The sequence below is a fragment of the Oryctolagus cuniculus genome, chromosome 15 (assembly GCF_051225735.1).
Source record: "Oryctolagus cuniculus isolate XC-2025 breed Fujian yellow rabbit chromosome 15, ASM5122573v1, whole genome shotgun sequence".
NCBI classification, from domain to species: Eukaryota; Metazoa; Chordata; class Mammalia; order Lagomorpha; family Leporidae; genus Oryctolagus; species Oryctolagus cuniculus.
The window spans coordinates 25,900,583-25,915,441 of record NC_142881.1 but is presented as its reverse complement, the minus strand read 5'-3'; the positions used below and the strand labels follow the sequence as shown (position 1 = coordinate 25,915,441).

The 14,859-nt window shown below is 42.0% G+C and overlaps 1 protein-coding gene across 2 annotated transcripts in view; it reads left to right on the top strand.

Annotated features, from left to right (window-relative positions):
• Positions 1–14,859, top strand: part of SLK (STE20 like kinase) — an 85,571-nt gene that overhangs the window by 43,065 nt on the left and 27,647 nt on the right. For both annotated transcript variants that reach the window (XM_002718722.6, XM_002718721.6), the window contains exons 5-9: positions 3,916–3,988; positions 4,124–4,318; positions 5,504–5,585; positions 7,689–7,817; positions 8,460–9,833. In XM_002718722.6, coding sequence (XP_002718768.2) covers positions 3,916–3,988; positions 4,124–4,318; positions 5,504–5,585; positions 7,689–7,817; positions 8,460–9,833 — 1,853 coding nt within the window. The remainder of the gene's footprint in view (positions 1–3,915; positions 3,989–4,123; positions 4,319–5,503; positions 5,586–7,688; positions 7,818–8,459; positions 9,834–14,859) is intronic.

Genomic DNA, 14,859 nt, shown 5'->3' with positions numbered 1-14,859 from the left:
CCCCCCTCATTGTGGTTTTGATTTGCATTTTCCTGTCCATCCAAGTTTTTAAAGCACAGCTTAGATTAATAGTCATTAACTTATAGACACCTAATCTAAAGATACTTTAGTTTTTTTTTTTACAAAATATTTATTTATTTATTTATTTGAAAGGCAGAGGCGGGTGAGGGGGGTGTCTTCTATCTGCTGGTTCACTCTCCTGGTGGCTGAAATGGGTAGAGCTGCCCCTATTTGAAGCCAGGAGCCAGGAGTTTATTCTGGGACTCCCACATGGGTGCAAGAGCCCAAGAACATGGGCCATCCTCCACTGCTTTCTCAGGCCATAGTAGGGAGCTGGATGGGAAGTGGAGCAGCAGCCGGGACTCGAACTGGCTCACACTTGGGCTGCTGGCACTGTAGGCAGCAACTTTACCTGCTACGTCGCAGCACTGGCCCCTAAAGACACTATAAAAGGAAGATAAGAAAGGATGGGTTTCCATTTTCAAAATGAAAACATTTGGGGGCCGGTGCTGTGGCACAGTAGGTTAAGATGCCTCCTGCTCTGCCAGCGTGCCATATGAACACTGGTTTGAGTCCAGCAGCTCTACTTCCAGATCAGCTCCCTGACGATGTGTCTGGGAAAGTAGTGGAAGATGGTCCAAGTGCTTGGGTTCCTGCACCCATGTGGGAGGCCCAGATGAAGCTTCTGCCTCCTGGCTTCAGCCTTTCTCAGCCCTGGCCATTGTGGCCATTTAGGAAGTGAACCAGAGGGATGGAAGATGTCTCTTTCTCTCTGTCTGTCCCTCTCTCTGTGCAATTCTGACTTTCAAATAAATAAATAAATAAATAAATAAAAAGTGTCAAGCTTTTTGAAGACTGGTTAAAATGTTTTACATTTTTGGGCCGGCGCCGCGGCTCAATAGGCTAATCCTCCGCCTAGCGGCGCCGGCACACCGGGTTCTAGTCCCGGTCGGGGCGCCGGATTCTGTCCCGGTTGCCCCTCTTCCAGGCCAGCCCTCTGCTGTGGCCAGGGAGTGCAGTGGAGGATGGCCCAGGTGCTTGGGCCCTGCACCCCATGGGAGACCAGGAAAAGCACCTGGCTCCTGGCTCCTGCCATCGGATCAGCGCGGTGCGCCGGCCGCAGCGCGCCGGCCGCGGCGGCCATTGGAGGGTGAACCAACGGCAAAGGAAGACCTTTCTCTCTGTCTCTCTCTCTCACTGTCCACTCTGCCTGTCAAAAAAAAAAAAAAAAAAAAAAAAATGTTTTACATTTTTGTATATAGACAATGCTTATGGATATTTTACTTTAGAATGTAATATATAGCGTGTAAACATGCAAAGTCAGTTTTATCTTTATTTCCAAAATTCATGTCCAGTGGGGTTTTTCCTCCTATGTTTAGTTTTGTCCTATATTTTACTGATATGATAATTTGGCGGAACTGAAAAAGTAACCTTCAGTTTGAAAAGAATACATGGGGCGAATGTCTAGCCTAGAGGCTAAGATGCTGTTTGTAAGATGCTGGTGTTCCACATCAGAGTACCTGGGTTAGATGACTAGCTGCAGCCTTGACTCCAGCTTCCTGCTAATACACACCCTGGGAAACAGTGGTGATAGCTCAAGTAATTGAGTCTCTGCCACCCTAGACATTGCAGGCGTTTATGGAGTGAACCAGCAGTTGGGAGCTCACTCCTTTTCTCTGGCTGGCTCTCTGTTTCTCTATGCTCTTTAGATTGGAAATGAGTTAGTTTTATATTTGCACATACAAATAGATGATCCTTTGGTACCATAGGTGGCTTTGCTTTGTTTCATTGCATGGCATACAGTATCTGCTTTCTGCTTTTTTAATAATGTGTAACACCTAGATAACTTCTTTGATTGAGGCTACAAAATGAATTCTGTCATTGTGTTTACATTCATTATCTTCAATAATTTTGGTGTAATCTCCAATTATTTGTTTTCATTTATTATAGAATTAGTAATTTTATAGGACAGTACTTAAATAATTACTTAAAAGTATAGTCTGTATAGAAAAAGAAAAAAATACTTTATTCTTTTTATTTAACTTCATGATAATGACTTGTTTTTCTAATGGTTATCTGAGCTCAGAGCCTACCAGGTGTGTGTGTGTGTGTGTGTGTGTGTGTGTGGGGAGAGGGGCAGATATTCTAGTGTAGCAGGGTAGGATGCTGGTTGGGGTGCCCACATCCACGTCAAAATGCTTGGGGCTCAAAAGGCTTATCTTCCGCCTTGTGGCGCCGGCACACCGGGTTCTAGTCCCGGTCAGGGCACCGGATTCTGTCCCGGTTGCCCCTCTTCCAGGCCAGCTCTCTGCTGTGGCCCGGGAATGCAGTGGAGGATGGCCCAAGTCCTTGGGCCCTGCACCCCATGGGAGACCAAGAGAAGCACCTGGCCTTCAGATCAGCGCGGTGCGCCGGCCACAGCTCACCAGCTGTGGCGGCCATTGAAGGGTGAACCAACGGCAAAAGGAAGACCTTTCTCTCTGTCTCTCTCACTATCCACTCTGCCTGTCAAAAAAAAAAAAAAAAAAAAAAAAAGCTTGGTATCAAGTCCCACCTCTGCCTCAGATCCAGCTTTCTACCAATTCGCCTGGGAGGCAGCGGATAATGGAACAAGTCCTGAGTCCCTGCCACCCACATGGGAGACCTGGAAGGAGCTCCTGGCTTCTGCCTGGTTCAGCTTGAGTTGTGGGAATTTGGGGAGTGAACCAGGAGATGGAAGATCTTTCTCCTTTTATCTTTTCTGTCTGTTGCGCTTTCAGATAAATAAAAGTAGGGGTTGAGGTGGGTGTTTGGTGTTGTTCGGGACACTTGCATTCTGTATTGGAGTGCCTGGGTTTGAGTTCTGGCTCTGTTTACAGTTCCAGCTTCCTGCCACTCTGTACCTCTGGAAGCAGAAGATGATGGGTGAAGTCTTTGGGTCTCTGCCACCCATGTGGGAAACTGGGATTGGGTTCCTGGCTTTAACAGGCCCTGAATTTATGAGCATTTGTAGAATGAACTGGCAGATATGAGATCTCTGCTTGTCTGTCTTTGTCTTTCTTTTCTTTTTAAAAAAGATTTATTTGTTTGAAAGGCAGAGTTATAAAGAGAGGAAGAGACAGAGAGAATGAGATCTTCCTTCCGTTGGTTCACTCTCTGAATGGCCACAACGGCCAGGGTTGGGTCTGCTAGAAGCCAGGAGCCTAGAATTCTATCTGGTTCTTCCACATGGGTGACAGGAACCCACATACTTGTTCCGTTTTGTGTTGCTTTCCTAGTTTGTTAGCAAGGAGCTGGATTGGAAGTGAAGCAGCTGGGACTCTAATCAGTGCTCACATGGGATGCTGGTGTAGCAGGTAGCAGCTTAACTACTGTGCCATGTTGCTGGCCGCTCTCTGCTTTTCAAATAAATAAAGAAAGAAAAAAATAAAAATGTGATGTTAACAACTGATAAAACTATGATGTTGTTGCTGTTCTTTATAATTTAAATCTGAAGACAAAGTTCTTAATATTTTACTTTGTATTGTTATTGTATAGGAAATTGGCAAGCCATATGCCACCATAAAGATAACTTTGGTATAATTTGTTTTCACCCAATAGAAAAAATGTTAACTTAATTGCAACATGTAGCACTACTTGGCATTTGTTTTGAAGTGGATAGACTGGTCTATTTTAAAGTCACTATTTTTTTTTTCAATTCTGAAAATTTGTCATCTGCAGATTTATAAAAATGGTGATACTAAAAAAATTGCTGGTGAGATCTTTAACAGTTTTTTGGAAGGTGGTAGAGAGGGTGGTCAAGATTTCGGTAGTAGAGCAGTCCTTTCTTTTTCTATTGTGCTTATTTAAGACTTAAAATGCTTTTGTAATGCTCCTACAGTACCGTGAACTATGCTTAACTATCATTAATGCTTTTTTATAATTACTTATTTCAAGCGGATTTTGGAGTATCAGCTAAAAACACAAGGACAATTCAAAGAAGAGACTCTTTTATTGGCACACCATATTGGTATGTATTCAGTTTTATGAATTCACAGTAATGTCAGCAATTATTACTTATTAATTTTGTCCACATAATTCATTATACTATGTGTTTTATAGTAACTTATTAAGTTAAATAATTTTCAATTCTCTGTCTTTATAGGATGGCTCCTGAAGTAGTCATGTGTGAAACATCTAAGGACAGACCCTATGACTACAAAGCTGATGTCTGGTCCCTGGGCATCACTTTAATAGAAATGGCTGAGATAGAACCACCTCATCATGAATTAAATCCAATGAGAGTGCTGCTAAAAATTGCAAAATCGGAGCCTCCTACATTGGCACAGCCATCGAGATGGTAAACTAGTCTAAAAAAACCTTTTATTTATTTATTTTTAGCATTTATTTATTTGAAAGGCAAAGCAACAGAAGAGGGTAGGAGAGAGAGAGTGAGAGAAATTTTTCTGCCTGCTGGTTTACTCTCCAAGTGGGCACAGCAGCCAGGGCTGGATCAGGCCAAAGCCAGGAACTCCATCTGGATCTCCCAAATCAGTGGCAGGTACCCAAGTACTTGGGCAATCTTCAGTCTTCTCAGGCACATGAGGGGAGCTGATTGAAGGCATAGCAGCTGGGACCTCACTGGCACTTCACTAGGGAATACTGAAATCTCAAGTGGCAGCAGCTTAACCCTGCTTGTACCACATTGCTGGCCCCTAAACAAAGCTTTTTAAGAAGCAATGCGTGGGAGCCAGTGCTGTGGCACAGTAGGCTAAGCCTCCTCCTCTGGCACCAGCATCCCATATGAGCGCTGGAGTTTGTGTCTCGGCTTCTGTTCTAGCTCTCTGCCCTTAATCTGGGAAAGCAGTGGAAGGTGGCCCCAGTGCTTGGGGCCCTGAACCCATGTGGGAAACCTGAAAGAAGCTCCTGGCTCCTGGTCCAGCTCTGGCCGTTGTGGCCATTTGGGGAGTGAACCAGCATATGGAAGACCTTTCTCTCTGTCTCTTCCTCTCTCTCTCTGTAGCTCTACTTCTCAAATAAATAAAAAGATATATTTTTTAAAAAAGCAACACTTATTTTATTCTTCCAGTTTTCTAGGGGTATTTAAATTTTAGTACATGGTGCAAAATCTGTATAAATTAGAAAACTGAAGTTTGGTGTATTATTGTCAACACATGGGGACCATATGGTTATAACTAACTTTTCCCATATATTTGAAAATACGAGTAATCTGAGTTCTGTATGAAAAAATATTTCCTTTACTGTAATGAAGTGTATTTGTGGCTAATATATTGTGGTGGAATTTAGTAAAAATAGAATTTTTATGATTTTGATATACTTGTGAATAAATGGTTCTATCTCAGGGACTGTACCTGCTTACATATGTGTAGTATGTATTTACAGATGAGTAAGTTGTATAAAATCTTAATATTCTCATTAACTTGTTTTTTATGCCAATACACTTACATATTATAACTTAATCAAGGAGTTTTGTTTGATTTTAATAACAAGGAATAGAATGTTGTCATTAAAATTTATTTTGAAGGTCTTCAGATTTTAAGGACTTTCTTAAAAAATGCTTGGAAAAGAATGTGGATGCTAGGTGGAATACATCTCAGCTTCTACAGGTAAGATAAGAATAGTATAACAGCAAGAAATTATACAATCATTTTAACAGCATTTTATTTTATTTTATTTTATTTTTAAAGATTTGATTTATTTATTTGAGAGGTAGTTACAGACAGAGAAAGGTCTTCCATCTGCTGGTTCACTCTCCAGATGGCTGCAATGGCCGGAGCTGAGCCGATTCGAAACCAGGAGCCAGGAGCCTCTTCTGGGTCTCCCATGCAGGTGCAGGGGCCCAACCACTTGGGCCATCTTCCACTGCTTTCCCAGGCCATAGCAGAGAGCTGGATAGGAAGAGGTGCACCGGTATGTGAACCAGCACCCATGTGAGATTTCAGCACTGCAGGCAGAGGCTTAGCCCACTGCGCCACAGCACCGGCCTCTTAACACATTTTTGGATTCATTTAGTGGACTCTGTTTGAATTTTCCTATGGGAAGTCAAACACCATGGTAGCACTTAACATTTTCTTTAGGAATGTGTTGCCATTACTAACAGGAATTTAGCTTGTAATTCATTCCTTTTGTGTGTGTTTTTTTTTTTTTTAAGATTTTTATTTATTTTTTATTTGAGAGAGAGTTACAGAGAAAGAGAGAAAGACAGAGAGAAAGGTCTTCTATCTGCTGGTTCACTCCCAAAATGGTCATAACGGCTAGAGCTGAGCTGAACCGGAGCCAGGATCTTCCTCAGGTCTCCTACGTGCGTGCAGGGGCCCAAACTCTTGGGCTATCCTCTGCTGCTTTCACAGGCACATTAGCAGGGAGCTGAAATGGAAGTGGAGCATCCTGGACTTGAACCTGTGCCCATTTGGGATACCTGTGTTGCAGGTGGTGGCTTTATCCACTGTATCACAACGCCAGTCCACTTTTGTGATTTTTTGAATCAGTTTAATTGTGTTCATTTTGTTATTTGCTTCTCTATGTCTGTAGTTACTAGAAAATAAGGAGCAGGGGTCATGAACTAATTTTTAGTCTTTTATGGTAAATGTTTTTTATTTTTAGAAAATGATGTTTGTATAAATTCTGGTTTGTAAACAGTTTAATTTTATTGGTAATATTGAATTTGTCAAACAATATTACAGATAGACAAATAGAATGACAAATCCTGAGGCTATCACTGTTGGGCTGAGTTGTTCAGTAACTCCTGCATTATAGTGTTGTCAATTAATCTTTTTATCTGGGGGAAAATACATGAAAAATTGCATAGCTGTGTGCAACAAGTCTATGCCTTATATAACTGTTATTATTTCATTACTGACAGATTTGAAGTCTAGTCTGTGAAGACACTTAAGTGTTGTATACATGGAGAGGAATAAAATCTCTTCTTAGAATATAAAACCATGCTTTAAAAAATATTTGTAGACACTTAACAGTGGAAAGCTTTTTGTGATATTTTGATTGTGGCTTTGAAAGGATTTTTATAGTTACTTTTTAAGAACTAATAATGTACTAATTTGAAACTTCAAATTTTAATGTAGATTTCTAATTGTAAAATTTTATAACATACAGAAAATATGTCTGCTTATTGTCTGTCTACAAGTAGTCTTACCATTTTTGGTAAATTTACTTCAGATTCATAAAAAAAATACACATATCAGTTGCAGGCAGTGCCTGCTTTTGCCCCATCTCCTTCCTCCCCTTTCCAGATGTGATGTTGTCTGAAGTTATTTAAGATTTACTTATTTATTTGAAGGGCAGAGTTAGAGAGAGATAGTGAGTGCTTCCATCCCCTTGTTTACACCTCAATGGCTGCAACATCCAGGGCCTGGCCAGGTGAAAGCCAGGAACCAAGAGCTTCTTTGGGTCTTCCATGTGCATGGTAAGGGCCCAACCTCTTGGGCCATCTTTTGCTGGCTTCCCAGGCCATTAGGAGGGAGCTGGTTTGGAAGTGGAGCAGCTGGGACACAACTGGTGCCCATATGGGGTGCCAGTGTCGCAGGTGGCAGCTTCACCTGGTATATCACAACGCTGGCCCCTGAAGTTTTTTATATTTTTCCTACTCATGTGTATTTATTTTCACCACAGAATGTGTGTTTTATGTGTTTGAAACTTATTTTATAAGCAGTGTTTCAGTTGTCACTGAGTAAACTTTTTATAATAATCAACAGCATCCATTTGTTACTGTTGATTCCAACAAACCCATCCGAGAATTGATTGCAGAGGCCAAGGCTGAAGTAACAGAAGAAGTTGAAGATGGCAAAGAGGATGATGATGATGAGGAAACAGAAAATTCTCTGGTCAGTACTTAGAAAGAAAATTCTCACTTAGTTCATATTTAGAGTTGGGTTTTGCAGTGTGGTTGTACCCATATTTAAGAATTAGCTTGTGAGTGGCAGTATAAAACTCTTAATTTTAGAACTTAAGATGAATAGCATTGTTGCTCCATACTATACATTTTTGTTATATTTTTAGGTGAGGAATAATCAATTCTTTAATTTTTATGAATTAAGCAACTTTTACTGAATAAAGATTTTAAAAAAAATTTTTTTTTATTTGAAAAGCATAATTAGAAAAAGAGAGAAATCTTTCATCCACTGGTTTACCTCCCAAATGGCTGCAATGGCCAGGGCTGGGCCTCCCTGAAGCCAGGAGTCTAGAGCTTTTTCTGGTTCTCCCATGTGGGTATAGGGGCTGAAGGACTTGGGCCATCTTCTGCTGCTTTCCCCAGTGCACCATCAGGGAGCTGGATTGGAAGTAGAGCAGTCGAGTCTTGAAGTGGCACCCATATGGGGTGCCAGTGTTGCAGGTGGAGGCCTAACCTACTACACCACAATGCTGGCCCCCTGAATGAAGACATTAAATCATATATGTTAATGTTGTTTTGGTCACCATTGCAACATCATGCTTTAACACTAAAAATGTATAAAATTTTTTTTTAGCCAATACCTGCAAGTAAGCGTGCCTCCTCTGACCTTAGTATTGCCAGCTCTGAAGAAGATAAACTTTCACAAAATGCTTGTATTTTGGAATCTGTCTCAGAGAAAACAGAACACAAAATTTCTGAAGATAAATTCAGCAGCAAAATTGTTAATGAAAACTCCACAACCACTGAACCTGAAAAGGCTATGGAGAGTGTTAATGAACATGTTAATGCTCATTTAGAAGCTCTCACTGACCTCCATGATAGAACAGCGATTCTCAAGGAGAATGGGAGAGAGGAGAAGAGACCCAAACTTGAAAATTTACATGAGGCAGAAGACCAAGAAACTGTGGATATTAATTCAGTCGCTGAAGGAAAAGAGAATAATATAATGATAACTTTAGGAACAAACACTGAATACAATCCTGAGGAAGGAAAGGATCATCAGGACAAGCAACAGATATTTGAAAGTAAACTTGTAAAATCTGAAGAAATTCAAGATACTACTATTCAAACAGTGGATTTAGTTTCTCAAGAAACTGGAGAAAAAGAGATGGATGATCAGTCAGTTGATAAGGAAATTGGGCTTATGAAGGAAGATACTCAGGAGAAACTGGCAAAAGATGACAACACTCAAAACAGTGTAATCAGTGACATAAGCAATGTCGTAGGAACAACTGAGGCAGTAGATGTTGCTCAGAAGGCAGCTGAAAACAGCGCTGAGCAAGCTCAGAGTCATGGTCTGGAAGAAGTGGTTGAAGTTGGTCAGAAATTAATTAATAAGCTCACGGAGGGCTCTGAGGCTGGAGGTGCTGAGGAAATTCCTGTTAAAGATACAGTTGAAATTAATGAGCTAGATCAAAAATCTAAAGAAGGCAAAAATGAGGAACAATTAAGCAAAAGTTCAGAAAACACATCGGAGACCAATGAGGAACCAGGAACAAATGAATTAGAGGAACTTACTGGATCAAGTAGTGCTGAAGAAATAGAGGTCACAAGTGCAGCGACTGATGCCGACCAAAAGGCTTTGGAAAGTGAAACTCAGGATGCTCCCATAGCCACTACTCAGATAGACACAGAAAAAAAAGAAATCCCATGTGAAATGCCAAGTAAAACAGAACCTCAGGTTACTACTGTAGCCTCTCAACCCAGTGAACCTGTGTCTGTTCCAATACCCAGTATTAACATCAACTCTGAAGAAGCAGAAACTAAAGGAGAAATAGGTGCTTTACCAAAACCTGAAGGCATGCTGCCACCAGAATCAGAGAATCAAAAGGAAAATGATACTGATTCAGGCACTGGGTCCACTGCTGATAATAGCAGCATTGACTTGAATTTATCCATCTCTAGCTTCCTAAGTAAAACTAAAGACAGTGGATCAATATCTTTACAAGTAAGTGTCCTTGGGTCCTTGTTTGGGGATTTCTTTGTCATTTTGATAATTTGGAATTTCTGTGAAACTGATGTTAGGAAAATGAAGTGGAATTAAATCATTGTATTTTTTTTTAAGGATTTATTTGTTTGAAAGTTACTGAGAGACAGATCTTCCATCTGCTGGTTAACTCCCCAAATGACTGCACCAGCCCGGGCCGGACCAGGCTGAAGCTAGGAGCTTCATCTGGGGTCTTAATGCGGTTTGCAGGGGCTCAAACACTTGGTCGGTGTTCACTGCTTTTTCCAGGCCATTAGCAGGGAGTTGGATCCGAAGTGGAGCAGCCAGGACACTAGTTGGTACCCGTGTGGGATGCTGGTGTTGCAGGCAGCAGTTTTATCCACTAAACAATGCCAGTCCCATCAGTGTTATTTTAACACTATGAATTCTTTTGGCCTATAAAGGCAGTCAATTAAAAAGAACCTAGGATTGCTTCTCAGCCTTTTGGCTAAGATGAAGTATAAAAAAACCTAGGAAGGAGGTTCTGGATTGTAATTTTTTGTAAACCTGATACAGATAAACAGTGCAGTCTAGTTGCTTAGCGCAATTTATGGTTTTTAGATTGTGCATAACTAAGTATAAATTTTTAAAAGATTTATTTATTTGAAAGGCAGAGTTTACAGAGAGAGTTCGATTTTCCATCTGCTGGTTCATTCTCCAAATGAATGGCTTCAGCTGGGCTGGTTCGAAGCTAAGAAGGAGCCAGGAGCTTTTTCTGATTCTTTCATGTAGGTGCAGGGGTCTAAGCGCTTTGGCCATCTTCTGGTGCTTTCCCAGATGCATTATCAGGGAGCTGGAATGGAAGTGGAGCAGCCAGGACTCGAACTGGCACCTATATGGGATGTGAGCATTGCAGATGGCAGCTTTACCCATGATGCTACAACACCGGCCCTCTAGGTGTTATTTTAGCAAGGATTCATAATTATGAAGGAATTGAGAAATTGATAGAATGATCTCATTAATTTTTTTTTTTTTTTTGACAAGCAGAGTTAGAGAGAAAGGTCTTCCTTCTGTTGGTTCACCCTCCAAATGGCTGCCACAGCTGGCACTACGCTGATCCAGAGCCAGGAGCCAGGTGCTTCCTCCTGGTCTCCCATGCAGGTGCAGGACCCAAGCACTTGGGCCATCCTCCGCTGCCCTCCCGGGCCACAGCAGAGAGCTGGACTGGAAGAGGAGCAACCGGGACTAGTACCTGGCACCCCAACTGGAACTAGAACCCGGGGTGCTGGCGCCGCAGGCAAAGGATTAGCCTAGTGAGCTGCAGCGCCAGCCAAAATTTTCTTTTTTAAAAAAGTGTTTTTCTTCATCTACTTGAAAGGCAGAGTGACAGAGGAGGAGAGAGAAAAAAATCTTGCTACTTGTTGGTTGACTCTCAAAATGCTTGTGGCAGCTAGGGCTGGGCCAGACTGAAGCCAGGAGCCTGGAACTCATCTGGATCTCCTACATGTGTGGCAGAGGTCCAACTACTTGAGTCATTATGTGCTGCATTCCAGTATGCACTAGCAGAAAGCTAGATCAGAAGCAGAATAACCAGGACTCAGAGAGGCTCTTGGATATGGAGTATAGGTGTCTCAAGCAGCGAATTAATCTGCTGTATAACAACATCCACCCCAAGAATCTCTGTTAAAAAGTGTGTTGGAGGCAGCGCTGTGGTACAGTGGGTTAAAGCCCTGGCCTGCAATGCTGGCATCCCATATGAGCACTGGTTTGAGTCCCGGCTGCTCCACTTCAGATCCAGCTCCCTACTAATGTGACTGGGAAAGCAGTGAAGGATGGCCTAAGTCTTTGAGCCCTTGCACCCAAGTGGGAGACAGACCCTGAAGAAGCTGCTGGCTCATGACTTCAGATCAGCTCAGCTCCAGCCATTGCAGCCATTTGGGGAGTGAACCAGCAGATGGAAGACCTTTCTCTTTGTCTCTACCTCTCTCTCTAACTCTTTCAAATAAGTAAAATAAATCTTAACAAGTGTGTTAGGGTGTAAACAGTCCTTGAATTAGTATTGGCTTATGAAGATGACTACTTGTGCTTACTTAGTCACAGCCTTTGCAACTGTCATGAGTTATAGGAAAAAAAAAAAAAACCTGAAACCTAGAACACTAGGAGCTTTTGAGTACAATTCTGAAATCTTAATGTGCTTAGAAGTTACCATAGAGAGCTATTCGTAAATTTTGGGTGGGTCACCTTAAACATGGTTTATAATCAAAGATCTATTGGAATCCTGATACAGGTGAGCTATGGACTGCTCTTTAGAAATGATTTCTTAGAGACTCTGGGCGATGTGACTGATAATGTGACTGATAATCAGCCTGTCTACCCCAAATTATTGCATACGTTGTCTGCATTTGCTTTTTTCAGTTTACTTTGCTTAATCTGAAATTCATTCACTGACTGACTAGTCAACTCTACAAATACTTCTGTGAGAGCTAAGGAGCTATTAATTGTGGATACTTTAGTAGGGGCTAAAGAAATGTGAAGATTGGAGGTGAAGGGGAGGTAGATCTGGATAGGACACCATATAGTACACAGACTAGGGAGAGGAGCAGGAGGATACAGGATCCCTGAGGATAGTACAGTGAGAGCTTGTGGAAACGTGACTGAAAGATGAAGTCAGATTTTAAAATTCCTGTGCATTTTGAGGCTGGTGCTGTGGCATAGCTGGTAAAGCCACCGCCTGCAGTGTCGGCATCCCATATGGGCACTGGTTCGAGTCCCCACTGTTCCACTTCTGATCCAGCTCTCTGCTATGGCCTGGGAAAGCAGTAGAAGTTGGCATATCCTTGGGCCCCTGCACTCACATGGGAGACCTGGAAGAAGCTCCTGGTTTTGGATTGGCCCAGCTCCAGCCATTGAAGCCATTTGGGGAATAAACCAGAGGATGAAAGACCTCTCCCTACCTCCCCACCCTGCCTTTGCCTCTGCCTCTGCCGCTCTGCCTCTCAAATAAATAAATCTAAAAAAATTCTATTGCATTTTGAGTTTAGTGTTTTCAGATTTTACTTTTGTGTTCCAAGTGCTTTCTTTCTTTCTTTCTTTTTTTTTTTTTTTAAAGCAACAATTTTTATTTATTTGAAAAGGCAGAGAGAGAGACCGAGACCAAGAGAGCTCTTTCATCTTATGGTTCACTCCCTAAATGCCCTCAGCAGCTAGGGCTAGGACAGGCTGAAGTCAGGTGCTTAGACTTAGTCTGGGTCTCTCTTATGGATGACAAAGACTGAAGTACTTGAGCCATCACCTGCTGCCTCTCCAGGTGTACCTGAGCAGGAAACTGGGTTGGAAGCAGAGTAGCTGGAACTTGAACTCAGGCACTCATTCTGATATGGGATATGAGAGCCTCTCAAGCTGCTACTTAACCAGAGCCAAACACCTGCCCCCTTCTGCTTTGTGACCCTTTCGCCCATATCAAAATCAAGTATTTATGTGTTCTCAACACTCTGTTTACCAAAATGTAATTGTAGGGGTGCTGTACTCTTGTTATTTTTATTTGAGTTTAAAGGCTTTTGGGTACTAGTTGAATAATAAAAGATTTTGGTCTTTTAAAAATTTTTTTAAATATTTAGCTATTTATGTTGAAAGAGTTACATGGTGCTGACATTGTGGTGTAGTGGCTTAAGCTGCCACCTTCGGTGCTGGCATTCCCATATTGGCACTGGTTCGAGTTACAACTGCTCCACTTCCAACCCAGCACCCTGCTAATGTGCTTGGGAAAGCAATGGAATATGACCTAAATGCTTAGGCCCCTGAAACCACTTGGGAGAATCGGAAGCAGCACTGGGCTCTGGGATCCTGACTTTGGCCTGGCACAGCTCTGGCTTAGGGGAGTGTTGCAGCAGATTGAAGGTATTTCTCTCTCTCTCTCTTTCTGCCTTTCAAATAAATAAAAACCTTTTTTTTTTTTTTTTTTTTAAAGCGTTATGGGTTGGGAGGGAGAGAAAGAGAGAGATTATCTTCCATCCATCCACTGGTTCTCTCCCCAAATAGCAGCAAAGGCCAGGTCTGTGTCAGGCTGAAGCCAGGAGCTTGGAGCTTCATCTGTGTCTCCCACTTGAGTGCAGGGACCCAAACACTTGGGCCATCTTCCGATGCTTTCATCAGGCCATTAGCAAGGAGTTGGATTGGAAGTGGAGCAGGTTGGACTTGAACCAGAACCTGTATGAGATGCTGGCATGCAGGCGGTGACTTTATCCACTATGCCACAATGCTGCCCCAAAGATTTTGGTTTTGATAAGAAATTTAAAGCAACAGCTAGTAGGCAGATCTGGTGCTTTTGCGGGTACAGTAGAGGTGTTATTTTTTCCTCTGAAATGGAGGAGGACTGTTGATAGTATTGTTACTGATTGAATAGATTCTGATTCCTGGTCCTAGCAGGGTTTCAAAATTCCCTAAGTGCCTTTTCAAAAATCAGATTCCCAGGTATTCTTATACCTCTTGACTCAGATACCCTAAGAAAAAAAGTAAATGTATCTGAGAACTTACAAAGTGAAAACGTGAAGAAAAGCTATTTAACATCTAAAAGTTAGACTAATTAGTCGTTTCAGTTGTGCCTAATTATGAAGTGGTACTGTAAAAGTTATACGTGTACATTATCAAAATGCGTAGTGTCACTTAAAACTTTCTAAAATATAATTTGAGGGGCCGGTGTTGTGGTTTAGCAGGTTAGGCTGCCACCTGTGATGCCAGAATCTCATATGGGTACCAGTTCAAGTCCCAGCTGCTGCTAATGTGCCTGGGAAAACAGCAAAGGATAGCCCAAGTACTTGGAACACTGTCCCCTTGTGGGAGACCCAGAGGAAGCTCCTGACTTCTGGCTTCAGATCAGCCTAGCTCCTACCATTCCAGCCAATTAGGGAGTGAACCAGCAGATGGAAGCTCTCTCTCTCTGTCTCTCCCTTTCTCTCTGTAACTCTGCCTTTTAAATAATAAATAATTAAAATAAATAACTAAATACATAATTGCAGAGGGAGAGAGAGAGGCCAGCAGAGATCTCTCA